At 40.4% G+C, this 18,246-nt stretch overlaps 3 protein-coding genes across 9 annotated transcripts in view; 2 read left to right on the forward strand and 1 right to left on the reverse strand.

Annotated features, from left to right (window-relative positions):
• The window catches only part of LOC307023897 (uncharacterized protein), a 13,399-nt gene extending 2,123 nt beyond the window's left edge, over positions 1-11,276 (forward strand). The window contains exons 4-16 of one of the 3 annotated variants that reach the window (XM_079657560.1): positions 389-545; positions 828-873; positions 952-1,010; positions 1,733-1,768; positions 2,246-2,298; positions 2,375-2,507; positions 4,031-4,239; positions 7,902-7,947; positions 8,027-8,092; positions 8,165-8,224; positions 8,394-8,479; positions 9,992-10,086; positions 10,677-11,276. In XM_079657560.1, coding sequence (XP_079513686.1) covers positions 389-545; positions 828-873; positions 952-1,010; positions 1,733-1,768; positions 2,246-2,298; positions 2,375-2,507; positions 4,031-4,239; positions 7,902-7,947; positions 8,027-8,092; positions 8,165-8,224; positions 8,394-8,479; positions 9,992-10,086; positions 10,677-10,711 — 1,081 coding nt within the window. In that variant the 3' untranslated portion in view covers positions 10,712-11,276. Of the gene's footprint in view, positions 1-388; positions 546-827; positions 1,011-1,732; positions 1,769-2,245; positions 2,299-2,374; positions 2,508-4,030; positions 4,254-7,901; positions 7,948-8,026; positions 8,093-8,164; positions 8,225-8,393; positions 8,486-9,991; positions 10,087-10,676 lie in introns of those variants that run through there. The other 2 variants (XM_079657559.1, XM_079657561.1) reach the window with 2 other exon arrangements.
• On the reverse strand, positions 10,798-15,083 carry LOC307023898 (histone H3.3A). Its single transcript, XM_079657562.1, has 4 exons — positions 14,953-15,083; positions 13,715-13,851; positions 13,176-13,329; positions 10,798-11,816 (listed from the first exon to the last, which is right to left on the reverse strand). The coding sequence occupies exons 2-4, from the start codon at positions 13,840-13,842 to the stop codon at positions 11,688-11,690; spliced, it is 411 nt and encodes a 136-aa protein (XP_079513688.1). The 5' UTR covers positions 13,843-13,851; positions 14,953-15,083; the 3' UTR covers positions 10,798-11,687.
• A 532-nt stretch (positions 15,084-15,615) lies between these two features.
• unk (unk zinc finger) overlaps positions 15,616-18,246 on the forward strand; it is a 17,787-nt gene continuing 15,156 nt past the window's right edge. For 2 of the 5 annotated variants that reach the window (XM_079660555.1, XM_079660556.1), the window contains exons 1-2: positions 15,620-15,879; positions 17,820-18,029. In XM_079660555.1, the coding sequence (XP_079516681.1) occupies positions 15,740-15,879; positions 17,820-18,029 (350 nt within the window). In that variant the 5' untranslated portion in view covers positions 15,620-15,739. Of the gene's footprint in view, positions 15,880-17,819; positions 18,030-18,246 lie in introns of all 5 variants that reach the window. The other 3 variants (XR_013804243.1, XM_079660557.1, XM_079660554.1) reach the window with 3 other exon arrangements.

The following is an 18,246-nucleotide window of genomic DNA, read 5'->3' on the forward strand; positions in this document are numbered from 1 at the left end:
TGTGACCCCCTGATCCAAACACCTACGGACAACCCACTACGCCACACGCCTCCCTAGACACCAAAGCTAATTCCTTGTAGGAGTAAACGTACCTGGCGATAAACTCGATTCTGATTCCTATTCTTTATTAGGATCCCCATTAGCACTAGCATTAGCATTGGCTGTTCTTCCTGGGTCCTCACACACACAACACAAACATAAACATACATAAAACAAAACAGAACAGCTCATAATTTACAATGATATGAAGTGAAAACTAAAATGGTCATCCAATTCTGCTTCTGATTCTGATTAGTACCAAAAAGGAGCAAAAACACCTCGTTTCTTTTCCTTTGTCTCGTGTGAAACGTTGATTGAATCCTCTGTAACGCCATGTCTCTCTGCTCAGACTCTCCTCCCTCTCCCTGGTCCTGGAGCAGACCAGAGTCTGCAGGAAGCTGCTCTCGGCTCAGGGACGAGGACGCTTCCTGCTCCGCCTCGCGCTGCATCGCAGGGTCCTCCCTCAGCTGCTCACACACCTGCTGCACACCCCTCGGGTCCTGGAGGTCAGAGACATGCACCAACAACACCTCATATAATACAATATACTCTGATATTAATGCTGCTTACACCCTGAGTCCTGGAGGTCAGAGACATGCACCAACAACACCTCATATAATACAATATACTCTGATATTAATGCTGCTTACACCCCGGGTCCTGGAGGTATTCAGAAATGAATGCTGCACACACCCTGAGTCTAGGAGACATGCACCAAAACAAATGTTAAATTAATGTATATGTAGATATATGCAGAGATTAATGCCGTGCCCCCCCCCCCCCTGCAGTGGTACAGTCCGGAAGTGTCCATCCTCAGGAACGAGGCGTTTTTAGGTGAGGCTTTTGACTTCTGTAGATCTGAGGGAATGTGTGTCGACACGTTCAAACCTCAGCGCTGTTCTCCTCCTGCAGAGCCGTTCATGTCTCTGCTGCTCGTCCTCGCAAACATGGACTTCAAACTGGACATGGAGGTGGGTTTCAAAACGGTATTCATAGCCATTTAAAAAAAAACTGCAAAGGTGTCTTTTCCTACTTATTATATTTTAGATCTCCACGACTCTGGCTCTCTCGCACTCTTCCCTTGTTCTCTTTGCACTCCATCCTAACCCTCCCCTTATATTAAAGCTTCTTTGAGTCTATACAATTTATTATTATTATTATTATTATTATTATTATTATTATTATTATTATTATTGTTAAACATAACCAGAAGTGGTGGGTAGGTTAGGAGGTTCTGAAAAAAAGACAATATTATATGACTAATACATATTTTCTAGTAAGTCAAATACAAGTATGTCAAAGTTGAAATTTAGTAAATGAAGAAGAAGATATTTTAAAAACCACTCTGTCATACAACAATACACACAGGACACACTTTTTACATCATGCACATACAAATACACACAGCAGTTGGGGGTTAGGTGCCTTGCTCAAGGGCACCTCGGCAGTGGCCCAGGAGGTGAACTGGCTCCTCTCCAGTACCAGTCCACACGCTGTATTCTTCGGTCCAATCGGGACTTGAACCGGCGACCCTTCGGTCCAAAGTCCAATCCCCTACAGACTGAACCACTGCCGCCCCTAGACGTACCTCATTGCTGTGAAACACTGAATGGCTATACTGCTGTGGGTCGAAACCACGACTCTCTCACATGTCTTTGTTTCATTAACGTCCTGCTCTGATCTCTCTGCACAGAACTGCAGTTTTCTGGACGAGAGCTGGATCCTACCGGTAAAAAACACACATTATTTTCCAGAATCACAAAAATCTAACTCTTAATGTTTTAGTGGACATGCAGCCTATGAATCAAACCTTTAAACGTTTGAATTTTAGTTGCCTGGGAATCTCGTTATAAACTCACAAACCTGCGGTGATCTGATAGAAGGAGGTTTTCTATATGATTGGTTTGTCACCAGAACATAATGCAGAATATTCTAGTATACCACTTTATTATTGTTGTTGTTTATGTAATATATAAACCAGTTGTTGTGCTCTCTATCAATATACGTTTGGTTTTAAGTGACTGATTACTGTGTGGGCTTTACACTGAGACATGGCTTCATGATCAGGACTTTTTGACGTGTGGGACAATATGTAGAGATGGTGCATGTATGAGAGACCAGAGAGAGCTTTGACAGACATGGGAGAATTCATATCGTGAAATAATAACATTTAGATTTAGAGTGTATTGTTTCCGTGTGTGTCCAGGTGTGTGAGAAGTATGAAGTGGTGCCGTGTCGGGAGGTCGGCCTCGTGCTCAGGTTTGTATTTCTTTAAAATACCTTTATTTCCATTAAATACGATATTATATTTATCCTTGTTGTCTCCGTCCCTCAGGTATCTGAGCGGACGCGTCTTCGTCCTCGATCTGACGCCCGGCGGTCAGGCGCACGTCGACAACTTCATCCGTCCTGGAGACATTATAGACGAGATCAACGGGACCTCGCTGAGGAACTCAAAGAACGGACAGGTGCAAAAAAACTCATCTTATATTTATTACACCTATTCTGCAAAATCCACCTCAATGTCTCTTTAACATCAACATGTGTCCCCTCTTCTTCATGTCTCTTCTACATCAACATGTGTCCCCTCTTCTTCATGTCTCTTCTACATCAACATGTGTCCCCTCTTCTCCATGTCTCTTCTACATCAACATGTGTCCCCTCTTCTTCATGTCTCTTCTACATCAACATGTGTCCCCTCTTCTCCATGTCTCTTCTACATCAACATGTGTCCCCTCTTCTTCATGTCTCTTCTACATCAACATGTGTCCCCTCTTCTCCATGTCTCTTCTACATCAACATGTGTCCCCTCTTCTTCATGTCTCTTCTACATCAACATGTGTCCCCTCTTCTTCATGTCTCTTCTACATCAACATGTGTCCCCTCTTCTTCATGTCTCTTCTACATCAACATGTGTCCCCTCTTCTCCATGTCTCTTCTACATCAACATGTGTCCCCTCTTCTTCATGTCTCTTCTACATCAACATGTGTCCCCTCTTCTCCATGTCTCTTCTACATCAACATGTGTCCCCTCTTCTTCATGTCTCTTCTACATCAACATGTGTCCCCTCTTCTCCATGTCTCTTCTACATCAACATGTGTCCCCTCTTCTTCATGTCTCTTCTACATCAACATGTGTCCCCTCTTCTCCATGTCTCTTCTACATCAACATGTGTCCCCTCTTCTTCATGTCTCTTCTACATCAACATGTGTCCCCTCTTCTTCATGTCTCTTCTACATCAACATGTGTCCCCTCTTCCTCATGTCTCTTCTACATCAACATGTGTCCCCTCTTCTCCATGTCTCTTCTACATCAACATGTGTCCCCTCTTCTTCATGTCTCTTCTACATCAACATTTTGGCCACTTTATGATGTCATAACGATGTGTTGTCTTGTGTAACCATTAGCCAATCAGCAACCAAGGTAACCCCCCCCCCCCCTTATCACCTGAATCTCCTCCTAGAGCACCTTTGTGTTCTTTGTAACCAAATGTCTCTCAGAGGGGCGTGGGGAGGGGCTCCTTATTTTCATCTAAAGTAACAGACAGAGAACCAGCACTTTGGAAACAGGGCTGAAACAGAGGGGATTATGGGTAATGCTGCAATGATCTGTTTGGTGTTTCAGCCAATCAGAGACAGGCTCTGGATATATCTGAGAGCTGTGTGATGTGGTTATCTGCAGCCTGATGGTAGAGTAGGTTTTCTAATATAAACACATCATGTTTTCATTCTGTGTTGTCTTTTTGATTAACGGTTCAGAACACTGGCTCGTCACACCCTCAACAAATACACTTTTCAAAACCTGTTGCTCTGTGAACAGTGTTTAAATTAGAAACCAGTTGTACCTCTTCTCCTCGGTATTTCTAAGGCTAATGTCTAATTACACTTTCTTCCAGCCCTTTAAATTATTCGGTAAATAAATTCTTTGAGTTGCAAACAGATGTTATGGATGTTTATAAAATGTCTGTTTTGAATAACTTGTGTTTCCCAGGCGGGCGTGGTTCTGTCCCGTCTGAAGGGCCTCCCTCTCTCCATCGGGGTTCTGCGCTGGAGGGCCGGCGACGGGACGGTGTTTCGGCCCCTCGTCAAACTCCTGAGGAACCTGAAGACGGAGAACCCTTCTCTGCAGCTGGGACCTCAGACAGAACCACACACAGAACCAGAGGAGCAGAACCCCTCGCAGTGCCTCAAAGACGGGAGGCAAGTGGGCCGGGGTATAAAACATAGATACTCAAACGTTCACCTTGGACCCTGAAGAGTTACATAACAGGGGAGGCATACATGTAAATACCTTTTCTCTTAAAAGTAATGATAGCATCTTAAAATGAACCCTGACCCCAACAGGAAGCCAGTGTTACAGACGCAGAACCTCCCAGTGTCTCAAAGAGGGGATGCACGTGGGCCAGGATTAAAAAACATAGGTATATACGAATAAATACAAAAAAAATTAAAAAAAGTTAAACTTAGAGCTGGATGAGTTAGCGTAGCCTAAATTAGCATACGGCTAACTAGTTCACTACTACTGCTTTCAAAGCTCTATCTTTATCGACGCAGAAAGAACTGTCCGGTTGTATGTTGTAAGTGGAACAGCAATGTAACTAATGTCAAGCGAAGTTTATTAAATCTTTCCTGTTATATAGTTTTTATGTATGCTTTGACAGCAGAGCCCGGATAGCTCAGTCGGTAGAGCATCAGACTTTTAATCTGAGGGTCTAGGGTTCAAGTCCCTATTCGGGCGGATGTTCTTTTCACTTTCGTCTCAGCTAAAAAGAATTCCATGAAGTTAAAATGCATTGGTATATTACATTTGAAGCAATACTAAACGTTTAGACTACCATCTGTCATACCCTTCTCTGTCTCTGGTAGTTTGGTAAGTTAGGCTACTCTTACCTACCACGCTGCCCTGGTTCGAACAGTTTGGTGAAAAACTTTTCTTACCATACACCTAGGGCAGGGGTTTCAAACTCAAACACACAGTGGGCGGAGATTACAAAATGGGTACTAGTGGAGGGCCGGACTGGTTCAATGTTTATTGCAGAACTTATTGAAATGAACTTATTGCACATATTAAACCTGGAACTAACAAAGCTTAAATGATTACCTTTAAAAATAACATTAAACATTAAATAATCAGTTCATTCATTTCTTATGGCTCTATCTGCAGCTTCTCCAGAGTCATTTCTTATGAGTACATTTTCCCACAAGCCAACAACAGCTTCAACAAAACTATTTCCCTCAAAGAGAAACCAAACATGCCCTGTTGTCCTGAGAGAGAAAGTGCAGAAGGAAACATCCATTAAACTCAGTGTGCTGCTCTGTGATGCTAGCTCAGATACTTGGCATCTCATCTCGGGTGCAAGGTCATCAATGTTTGGGCTCAGGCTCTGAGCTGAGGAGACCCTCAGGATGGAGTGAAGGTGTGCGTGCAATATACCGGAGGGCCAGATCTAATAAGAATTAGAAATGATCCGAAAGTAAACCCACCAAGGGCCTGATTTGGCCCCCTGGCCTTGAGTTTGACACATGTGACCTAGGGCATGGCATGACCTGATAAGATCTAAAATAAGAAATAAGTATTAATGAATGAATGAAATGACCAAAGTAAATTGGAGAAATATTTTTCCCCAAACGATGGACTATCCTTCTCCTCTACCTTCTCTAGCAGATTGCGTTTCAATGTTGACGTTTTATCAACCATAAAACTGCCATGCTAAAAATATTACACAAACTATTATTATATAATATTTTCAGTTTTGTCGGACTGAAGGTTGTGTTCAATTGTTTGAGCCAGGAATTCATTCAGGGCCGTGGGAAGTAGGGGTGCAGACGGTGCTGCAGCACCCCCTGATGGAGGACAGGGAATCTGCACGTCCACAAGATTAAATGGAAATATAATACAAAATATATAATACGAATTTTCAGCCCTGATGTCACAACATTCATAATTAAATAAAGATAACACCCTTTTCACCCCGGTTACAGTTTCCATTTGCCCTGTGCGATAATTATTGGGATAAATAAAAACAGGTTTGAAATCATTCCAATGTATACTATAGGACAGTAAATAAAAAAATATCGTTTAAATCTGGAGAGATTAAAGAATATGCATAAAAAAAATACATGTTAAGGTAAAATAAGAAATAAATGAACAACAAAAATAAAAGTTACATTTATTTGTTATTGGCTATGGTAGGTTATTGGTTATGTCCACATACTTATTTGATTATTAAAATGTAAACCGATCTTTTCGATATGGGTGCTTAGAGTTGTACCCCCTAGATCAGGGGCCGTATTCACAAAGGATTTTAGGGCTAAAAGTAGCACCTAAGTTTAGGAGAGCTTAAAAGTCCTCGAGAGGACTCCTAACTCAGTAAGACCTATTCACAAAGAATCTGAAAATGGCTGCGAAACGAAATGTTTTGGAGTCAATGGAAGACTGTGAATTGATCAAGAGATATAGGCTAAATCGTGAGGGTATCAAACTTGTTGTGGAATTAGTGCGGGATGCAATAACATCCCCGACTAACAGGAATAAACCGATTAGTCCGGAAATAAAATGTTTGGCAACACTACGATATTTAGCAACAGGGAAAATGCAACTTTGCAATGCCGACGATTTAGGAATATCGCAACCATCAGTCAGCCGTGCCATAAACCAAACCATCAACGCGCTCTCTAGACCACATATCATCCAACAGTGAATCCGGTTTCCTTTGGACAATCAACAACTACACAGGATCAGAGCCAACTTCATGGCAATGCAGGTATGCCCGGTGCGGTCGGTGCTATTGACGGGACGCACATAAAAATAATTGCGCCATCAAAAGATGAGGACGTGTTCGTCAATAGAAACAAAGTACATTCCATCAACACGCAGATTGTTTTCATTCATCATGATAGGGGGACTTGAACGGCGGTATGGGCTGTTATTGAAAGTGTTTAAGTGCTGGAAATATGCTCATTGGATAATAGTTTGCAGGGTGCTTTTAATTGCCTCCTTGATTTAATGCAATTTACGTATTTTTATTGTTTGCTCTCTCTCTCTTTAACGTGCACATACAACGTCATTATCGTGGTCTGCACAAACTTGTCATCATGCGTGTATTCTGCTAACTGCACTGTCCATAACTATTTGATAGGAATCATTTCTAGCCGAGGCTATTTCCTTGTTTTAGTGGGCTCGTTTGTGGGATGTTGCGGATGAGTTTCACCGAGACCGCCTGCTCTGAACAACCAATCACCGTACTGACCGCTTCTAAACTCATGCACGAGAATCGACGTAATCCATAGCAACGGCGCGTCACTCTTAGTTCACTCTTAGTGATTTATCCTTAGTATGAGTAGGTCTCAGCGGCTTTGTGAATAACTTTTAAGAAAAAACTCCTACGTAAAATGTTTTAGCGCGAGTTAGGAGCACTCCTAGCGGTAAGATAAAATGCTTTGTGAATACGGCCCCAGGTCTCTAGTAGTTCAGCTCAAAGTGCACCAGATTGAAGCATTTTACTTTATAATGTTAAAAAAAAATCTTCACCCCGGATCCCCCTAGAGGATGTGATCCCCACAGCACCCCCCATTTGAAACATGTTCACACGGCTATGAATTCATTTTAAATAAAAAAATCTGAAACCAAAAAACCTTAAAAAATTATAACATTTGAGACGTTTCTACTTCAAGCATCTTCACACTTTTACTGAAGTTGTCTATCCTTAAATGCTCCCCCTACTCAACTTTTTAGAGAGTCAGTTGTTGTCTCAACACAGACTTTCTCTCTTCTTTGAGTTTTAATTAACATGTAAATGAGTGATTTGATTTGATGGTGTACTGTCCCTTTAAGAAACACTTTGCACTCCTCTCTTCAACAGGATTGTGTACATTGTGCAGTTCTTGGGAAAAGCCAACATCGGCATGGTAAACAATCCTGATTGAATACACATTTAATCTCTCATGCAGTCTATTGTATATTCTAACTTCTCCTGTGTTCCCGTAGCACGGGGGGAAGGAGGTCCTGCAGCACGCCATCACACAGGTGCTGCAGGAACACCAGCAGAGCAAGGTGAGACAGCTGCTGATTCATAAAGCGTTTTCACATCAACTTGTGCTCATTAAAGTGAAATGAATCCCACAGGAAGTGCTCTTAGACCTGAAGGAAACACACCTGACGTGCACGGACAGAGACAGTAAACAGGTGAGTGGATGCAGCTCAACTTAAAGCACCATTTCAAGCACCTTCCAGCTGTGGTTAATTACATATTTGTGCATACACTAAGTGGCATGTTTATTACACTTATTACACATTTTTGAAAGGTTTTTTTTGCATTTAAATGTTCATTAAACCCACATTTATGTTTCATCAGGAGCTGTTAGAACACCACTATCAAGAGATCTCCTGTGTGGGCAGATACGGTCAGCCGGACTACACCGTGTTCGCTTTCTGCGTGGCGTAAGTTTCACATTCAACATTAACTTCACATCAGCAGAGGGGGAAGTATGGAGTACAAATACGGCGTTACTGTACTTAAGTACATCTTTCTGGTATCAGTACTTTACTCCACTACTTATTTTTCTGATGACTTTTTACTTTCTACTTCTTACATGTCGAACCCAAATACCTGTACTTTCTATTTCTTACATGTTGAACTCAAATACCTGTACTTTCTATTTCTTACATGTTGAACTCAAATACCTGTACTTTCTACTTCTTACATGTTGAACACAAATACCTGTACTTTCTACTTCTTACATGTTGAACTCAAATACCTGTACTTTCTACTTCTTACATGTTGAACTCAAATACCTGTACTTTCTATTTCTTACATGTTGAACTCAAATACCTGTACTTTCTATTTCTTACATGTTGAACTCAAATACCTGTACTTTCTACTTCTTACATGTTGAACACAAATACCTGTACTTTCTACTTCTTACATGTTGAACACAAATACCTGTACTTTCTACTTCTTACATGTTGAACTCAAATACCTGTACTTTCTACTTCTCACATGTTGAACTCAAATACCTGTACTTTCTACTTCTTACATGTTGAACTCAAATACCTGTACTTTCTACTTCTTACATGTTGAACACAAATACCTGTACTTTCTACTTCTTACATGTTGAACTCAAATACCTGAACTTTCTACTTCTTACATGTTGAACTCAAATACCTGTACTTTCTACTTCTTACATGTTGAACTCAAATACCTGAACTTTCTACTTCTTACATGTTGAACTCAAATACCTGTACTTTCTACTTCTTACATGTTGAACTCAAATACCTGAACTTTCTACTTCTTACATGTTGAACTCAAATACCTGTACTTTCTACTTCTTACATGTTGAACACAAATACCTGTACTTTCTACTTCTCACATGTTGAACTCAAATACCTGTACTTTCTACTTCTTACATGTTGAACACAGATACCTGTACTTTCTACTTCTTACATGTTGAACACAAATACCTGTACTTTCTACTTCTCTCATTTTCCAAACAGGCTGGTTCCTTTAGTCTGAATGTGTGTTTGGTGGCGTGATCATTATTATTTAGAGTCATTGCGTGCCTATTGATTTGAACACGATCCGTGTATCCATCACTTCCTGGTCTTCTCTAAAGAAGAGGGACCAATGGAAACGTTGTCATGTTGCCGTTGGTCACCATGGAAACATTCATTAGCTAACAATGACATTATTGTTCTATTAATATAAAGGGAGGTCAGGTACTCTTTAAAACAGCTGCTAGTTATGGGTACTTTTTACTGAAGTACATTTCAAAGCCTCTTTACTTTGATTTGAGTAAAGAAGTTTAGTCAGTATTTTTAAACACGAGTATCTGTACTTCTACTTGAGTAAAGGATGTGCTTACTTTTGCCATCTCTGCACATCACAGAGACATGGTGTGTTGTGATTGGCTGAGCCTGTGTTAAACCGGAGCCTCTGATTGGCTGTTTCCACAGAGACTCCCCAGAAACCCCCCTGTCGACAGGCTTCTGCTGCATGGCGTTCAGGGCCCAGAGCATCAGGGAGTGTGAGGACATGGTGTGTCGAATAGGTGAGTTTCCACTTCAGGGACCTTTTATTATTATGTGAAATTTAAGAACTGATAATGTACCATAACCAAAACAGTGACTACCATAACGGCAAGATGTTTAAAGTAAAAAATAAGCTAAACTTTAAGTACAATTATGCATCTGTTATACCCATTCTCCTTCATTACAAAAAATATGCCGATAAACACTAGTGCATTAACTGAGGAAATATGAGCATTATTGGCAACTTTAGATAATCCTGTTATAAACGGCCTCCTGCAACTCATGTGTCCCAAAATCAAAGCCTATTGAATGATTAAATATTGATTATGATTAAACACAATTGAATTATAAAACTAAGAATCTGTGGTATATTTTTCACAGAAATGTCATCATAAACTTCCTGATATTATTCATCACGTATTTGGGATGTTGTAGTTTCCCTGTGCCCTTACGGTTATGTATTAAATATATCACTTGATGTTAATGCATTGATTTAGGGTTTGTCAGTCGACTCTGATATAAAAGGGGACCCTAAGTTTTCCATCACTTGGCTACACTGTAGCTAATGAGCAAAGTCAAGACTAAAATCCCATATTTCTTTCCCCTCCAGCGACTGGTTTCAAACACACCGAGTGGTTTGTATGACAGCTCCTACCTCTTGTTAACGTGTTGTAAATAAAAGTAATATGTATAAACACACTTCTTATTGACTGAAACCCACACACCAGGCGTTCTACTCATAAAGACCTTTAATAGAAAGACATGCGACAACACTTTCATAAATAGTATTAAATGTAGCTGCCGAGATTTGATGTTGAAAAACACGTAAAAAGCAGTCCGAAGAAGGAGGGGGGGAGGGGGCCTGTCGTGCTCACATAGGACACATGGTGTTTGATGGAGAGACCCTGAACCCCCCCCATGGAAGAAGATGTTCCCCCGGCCTCAGAGCGGGAGCCTGAAGCCCACAGAGGACCGAGAGATGGCGGTGAAACCCAGAAATGATCCATTAGTCTAAATGCCAGCAGTGAACCAGGAAATGGTGAAGAAGTCATGTTAGCAATGTACAGGACGGGTCACCAGCACATCCAAACATGCCAGATAATAACTTGCTTATGCAGACGATAGCAACAGTCGGCCGATTGGGACACTTTGAGGTTGCTGGGCGTATTCTGGATCCATTTCTGACACATTTGGAATCAAAGCGTGGTTTGAGTCCCTTAAAAGTGACCCAAAAATCAACACGCTCTGCCATTTGTGTCAGAAATCGAGACATCCTCTCTTACCTCCATAACTGTCCAAACCAGCCAAGGCATTTTTAAACTATTGTCTGCATGTCAATTAACGCAAATTGCCCGACATATGAAAGTTAGCATCCGGTAGTTTCTAGGTGCTGGAGGCCCGTGTGACTCTGAGCTGGCAAACAGACTACATGATGGAATAGGTGAAACACTCCTACTGCACAACACGTCTCCAACTATCCTAAGAGAACTCGTGGAATGATTTCTTGAATTGTCACGAATCTAAAATACAAAAATGTCAACCTGGTAAAAAAAAAAAGACCCAAGAAATAAAAACTCCACGATAATGTTAAGATAAATAGCGTCAGGTGCGTCTCGGCTGCTCAGGCTCTCTCGCCTCTTATCCTGCGGGCCAGCTGGATGTCTTTGGGCATGATGGTGACCCTCTTGGCGTGGATCGCACACAGGTTGGTGTCCTCGAAGAGACCCACCAGGTACGCCTCGCTGGCCTCCTGTTGGAAGACAATGCAGACATTAGTTTCATAGAAATACAGGTCAGAGTGTTCAGAGAGCAGGGCAAGCAACAGAGGCGAAGTCGCTCCCTTTCCGGGGGCTCCGTGGGACCTTATTTCAGAAAAAGTATGTATTGAAGTCAATGGAGAGAGAGAAAGATTATCTCGTTATTGTGCCATGAATTACACATATGCTGTTTGTCAATTTAAAAAAGATAATTTTGCCAGTCTTTTTTTTTTTACAAAACTGAAGTAACATGAAACCGCTCAATGAACTACATCTCCCACCACACACCGGGCCGTCACGTTGGCACATTTCACTTCTTTCTTTCAGAATGAGGCGGAAAGTATTAAAAGAGGTGAAAATCACTCCAAGCCTGGGCACGTTGAGAGCTGTACACACACAAGGGGAGTTAGTCGGTTCCGTAAGAGCCAGCATGCGGGACTTGTAGTCTTTCTAGTTCATTATTTTTCAACAGTTTTACAACAAACTGACTTTCTTGGAAATGCAGCGAGCCGTTTAGTGGAGAAAGTGAATACTGCTGAATACAGATACTTTACAGAGATGCTGTATGTGAAACCAATGTGAGTTTGGAAAATTGCACAGTATTTTTCTATTTTAGTATACCTCAACAATGGAATGATGATCAGTGGAAATGGCCATGACCTTTAAGATTGCCAAACATCATATGTGTAATTCGTGGCACAATTCAAACGGGATCGAAAGATAATCTCTCTCCATTGACTTCAATACATAATTTCAGAAATAAGGTCCGGTGGGGCCGAAGTAGATGGGTGGGACTTCGCTTCTATGTGAAATACTGACTTTTCATTTGCATGTTATAAAGACAAACCAACAAATGGCAAAAACTGAACATTTACCACTTCAATGATCTGCTTTGTTTACGAGGTTTCCCTTCATTCTTTGTAAGAAGACGGTTCGATCAACAGTTATTCAACAACCCTCCAGTTTTTCTAATTTATTGGCTAATTTGAAATTCATGTTCGAAAACCTTAACTTTGTGCTTTTAAACTTAATTTAGATCAGAGACTAGCCTTGTAGCAAAATAGTGCACAAATGGTGGACTTAAATAAAGCATATAACTTCTAAACGGCCATATAAAAAAAAAAAAATCCTATATTTTGGTAATAAAATTACACCGATAATCCATTTAAATAACGTTGCGAGTGATAAATGATGTAATAAGTACATTAGCATAGTAGTGGTAGTCGCTAAGTGTTGTGATACAAGAGCAACTGATCAGCCCTGTGAGCAGATTCAAATGACTTCAATTGGCCAATAAATCATTCTACCTCCACGACAACAGAGCTAAGTCTAAACCTCCAGCTGTTATTTACCTGAAGCGCTCCGATGGCGGCGCTCTGGAAGCGCAGGTCGGTCTTGAAATCCTGAGCGATTTCTCTCACCAGGCGCTGGAAGGGAAGCTTTCGGATCAGCAGCTCCGTCGACTTCTGGTAACGACGGATCTCTCTCAGAGCCACGGTACCGGGCCTGAAACAAAAGCATTATACATTTAACTCTTGACAACGTCCACTATGTTATAAGACTGCTGTTGTCCTCAGGTCGTTCACTCGGTTACAAACACTTAAAAAGGCTCTACTACAAACCAGTCGTGATGCCAAATGTTACACACATACAACCCCCCCCCAATCAACCTGGGCTGCTACACCAGCAGGTCGATGAGGGGGGGTAAATGTTGTAAGATTGAGGAAAACATTCACCAGGAGTTTTCTTGACTAATAGAATGAATTCTGGCGGTTGGATCTTATAGACTTTCAATGTTAAGGACCACCCTAATTATCATAGCACCAGGTGCAGTAGAGGGACTTAGTAGAAGTCTGTGTGTATTTAGTTGTTTCCCTTATGATTTACATACCTGTAACGATGGGGCTTCTTCACGCCTCCTGTAGACGGGGCGCTCTTCCTCGCAGCCTTGGTGGCGAGCTGCTTCCTGGGAGCTTTTCCTCCAGTGGATTTACGGGCGGTCTGCTTGGTACGGGCCATTTCTTATGACTAAAAACACAAAGAAAAGAGACATGAATTAAAACGAAGTTAGTTACAAATATACATACATTTAAATATCAGTTATGAGACTTAATCTCTCTGCACACGACTTGTATATTATTTAACATGTGTTATTTTATAGATTTCAGAATGGTAGATAGATTAATCCCATGTTGGGAACTTAATTTGTCAGAGCAGCATTTTGGCAGAAATTATTTGGGAATTACTTATAAAATACAAATGAAACAACAAACATATAAATCCGTAAACATCCTCAGTAAATAAACAAAAACAAAAATACAGAGTAGCTAAACATTTTCAAATATACATCAATTTGAAAATTCTAAAACAAAGCAATCATTTCTACAATATTGGCTTTAATTATGGTACCAAAAAAAAAGGGTAAAAATAACTTTAAATGCACTTTGCAGAACAAACTTCGTCTATCCTGTTTTGATTGGAAGCTAAGCTAGCCTAGCATCCAAGCTGAGACGGCTCCCCTCCCCCCAGGTTTCACTGGGAGGAGTCTGGTTTAATTAACTACAAGGTCTAAAAAGGGCACAATAATACTGGGTTTCTGGGAGAAGAATCACGTTTATACTACACAATTGGCGCCATTAAACATTTGTACAATACATTTCTCGATTCAGAGGCCCACAGCGACCATGGGATCAGCTACAGTCGCATTAAAGCACTCCAGTTTCTGTACTACTCGATCCAAAGCGCTTTCGCCTTTCCTCTTCGCCATTTTAACAGTTTTCACCCTCAGACGACATTAGCTCAATTCAAAAACATTAGCTTAAACATAATTAGCTTATAGCTCACTATTACCCATATTTCGATGAGAACAACCAACATCAATTCTTAAATCGCCCCTCTTGTTAACATTTTAAATATCTAACTGAACGAGCCAACGGCAACTTTTAAACAGAAACGTCAACGGTTAAATATTCCATTGTTCAGTTTTGAGCTAACGTTAGCAGCCCGCCATGTTAGCTTTTTTAAAACAACAACACCTTCAATAAACCCAGATAAAACCACAGAAACTTCACATTATTAACAATGTAATGAATAACATCTTCTAGGTTTTTTAAAGTATGTATATATTACCTTTAGGGAGTCGCTTTAAATGATGATGTATCCTTGATTATTTCTGTCTCCGTGGGAAGAACGAATTGTGATTATGGGGGTTGAGAGCCTAGCTTATATACTGTGTCATGACGTCATGCTTATAAATATTAAACGCTCATTGGTTGTTTTTCTTCTTCTTTGGTGTTTATTGATGGTTAGCTTAGAGGTACATTAGCGCCACACACTGGACTGGAAGTTGTATTTTTTGAAAATAATGTACTTTTATGTATGTTTGGCTGTTTAGTTCCTTATTTGTCAGCTTTTTTATCATTGTTTTCTATTGTCCATGGGTACAAACAATAAAGTGAAGAAAAAAAGTTGAGTTACACATTTATTTATTTCCTTTTTTATCATATTAGAACATCTCCAAACATATCTGACAAGTAGTACATCATCAAAAGCAGCTTTTTATAAAAAACGAGCACACACATTCCAAACAAATACAATTAAATATAACATTATAGCCTAAAATAAAGACACAAAACCCCAAAATAAAATATCAAGTGGTCAAAATAAATATAAGACATCAATAATGTTCGTTTTTATTTGCACCATGTAATGTTATTGACTGAAAATAAGAGCCTTTAAGGTTTGTAAATGACTAAACTCCATTTCCAACAATTCCACGCTCTATTTTTCCTACTCTTTCCTGCTACCTCGCGCATGCGCAAATCCTCGTAGAATGCGGATTTCAAAGCTACTACGAGTAGCTAGCTAGTAAAGCTAAAAACAAGCTTCTTGTTGTCGGACTTAAAAACGGTTTAAAATGTCCAAAACACACCCGCTGTGTTCGGTAGTCACGACTACAGGAGGACCCTCCTCTTCCTCTTCTTCCTCCCCGGCTGGAGGGTCCACATCTCCCGCCACGGTGATGAACGTTCAGCCCGAGAAACCTCAACATTACACGTACGTAGCTAGTTAGCATGTTAGCACGTTAGCAAAGAGTGTACACAACATCACGTGTGGAAACAAACGCACAGCTGCAGTTAAAGTGTGTTAACTAATAAAAACAGAGTCATTTCTAAACTTTATGTTGTTTTAAATGATGTGATAAAGCTAATTGAGGGTTAAAGGGGGCAGGGCTGCATTCAGAGGCCTGACGTTACTCACTAGCCTTTTATTTAAGTTCTTCATTTATACATGTGTCTAATTAAATCACTTTAACTTGACTGAGGTTCAATCTGAATACATCTATGAATGGTATAGATACCTCTTATACATGTATACATTACTACATTCCTAGCATCTCTTTGAGCATATCTTTAATAAGACTTTACACCACTGTATATTGAAATATACTAATTGTACATGTTTATTGCTATATATTGTACACAAATGTGCATATGTTTACTTTAATCGCCATTATTTTGCATAGTTGCTAGTTAGTATACTTATCCCTGCACGCTACTTGCACCAAGTGGTCTCTTGCAGTGTTTTCTTTCACTATTAGAAATATTAAAAGAGCCATTAATACACTTTGTTTTGTTTTAATATGACTTAACAAAGCTTATTTCGGGTCAATTTGTTTTTGAATGGGGTCAGGGCTCAATTAAGAGGCCTAACGTTACTCAACAGCTGTTTATTACAAGCTTTATTGAAGTTATTTATGTATAAGTAATATGTCTCATTGTGGTGGGATGTAACTCACTACATTTTGGAGGCAATTCTTACCTTATTTCTTTTTACAAATGGAGTTACGAGCTTCTTTGTATGTATTGATCGATAATACAGAATACAAATCAACCCCTAAATCCGTATGCATTATTACAGATTAAGCTACCTAGCAGTATAACTAGTCATGTAAAACTCAACACTAATGAGTTGATAATTATGATATTAAAATGTAATAATCTGAAATCGGCCATACTAGAACAAATCTTGAATATATTTTAAATGTATTCTAACGGTTATCTAACTAGGCAAGTTTATTTATACAGCACCTTTTAACACAAGGCAATTCAAAGTAATTTACAAACATGAGTGACATTAAGAAACACATTATGAAATGGCATTTAAAAAAACACTCATTTAAAGCAAAGGTACATGAATTAAAGTGACAGAGCCGTGTGAGATACACACATCTGAAATGTTTAGCTCTGACTCTCAATCCTTGTTCAATCATCGCTCACTGTTTAGCAGGAATAGTTTTCTATCACCTCACTTTCTTTCTTCTTGTTTAACACTTATTTCAAGTGTTTCGTGCTAAACGAACCCGCCTTTGGAAAACTCAGACCCTACGGTACCTTTTTAGTTCACCTTGTCTTTCTAGGACTTTTTTGGTGTCCTACAAAACAAAAATCAAGTATTCTGAGCGACTGAGTTCACCCCCCCTCCAGGTATCTGAAGGAGTTCAGGACGGAGCATAACATTCACCTGTTAGTTACTGAGTTCCCCCCCCTCCAGGTATCTAAAGGAGTTCAGGACGGAGCATAACATTCACCTGTTAGTGACTGAGTTCCCCCCCTCCAGGTATCTGAAGGAGTTCAGGACGGAGCATAACATTCACCTGTTAGTGACTGAGTTCCCCCCCCCTCCAGGTATCTGAAGGAGTTCAGGACGGAGCATAACATTCACCTGTTAGTGACTGAGTTCCCCCCCCTCCAGGTATCTGAAGGAGTTCAGGACGGAGCATAACATTCACCTGTTAATAACTAACTTACAAATGATTTATCACTTGTGTATAGACTCTCATGGCACTCCTTCTTTTCTACTTTACTGTATTTACTTGTCCTATCTGTTTGATTGTGTCGCTGTGATATCAGATTGTCATCGACATAACTACTCTGCAGCTAATGTACGAATGACAACAAAGCCTTGAATCTTGACTGAGTTCCCCCCCCCTCCAGGTATCTGAAGGAGTTCAGGACAGAGCAGTGCCCTCTGTTTGTTCAGCACAAATGCACGCAGCACCGTCCCTTCTCCTGTTTCCACTGGCACTTCCTGAACCAGCGGCGCCGCAGACCCATGCGCCGCCGAGACGGGACGTTCAACTACAGCCCCGACGTTTACTGCACCAAATACGATGAAGGGACGGGAACCTGCCCCGATGGAGACGAGTGAGTGAAGCTGAGATATCACATCCTGTTTGCGTTGGTTATCAGAGCCTTAATGAAGCTACACACGTCACATAAAACTTTGTCCAACAGTTCAGTGCCAAACAGATAAACACATTGTTGTTCTTTCACCGATCAAAGTTGAGAGCAGCGAAGTGGAACCAAACATCAAAGTCAAAGTTAACTTTATTTTCAATCTTTCAGTTTGTGTTTACAGACA

This window comes from Notothenia rossii (assembly GCF_949606895.1).
Source record: "Notothenia rossii genome assembly, chromosome: 11".
Taxonomy (NCBI): Eukaryota; Metazoa; Chordata; class Actinopteri; order Perciformes; family Nototheniidae; genus Notothenia; species Notothenia rossii.

Coding starts and splice junctions, on each gene's coding strand:
- LOC307023898 (XM_079657562.1), bottom strand. CDS start 13,842: ATGGCCCGTACCAAGCAGACCGCCCGTAAATCCACTGGAGGAAAAGCT. Junction 13,330..13,714: donor AAGAAGCCCCATCGTTACAG/GTATGTAAATCA, acceptor CTTTTGTTTCAG/GCCCGGTACCGTGGCTCTGA. Junction 11,817..13,175: donor CCGCCATCGGAGCGCTTCAG/GTAAATAACAGC, acceptor GTCTTCCAACAG/GAGGCCAGCGAGGCGTACCT.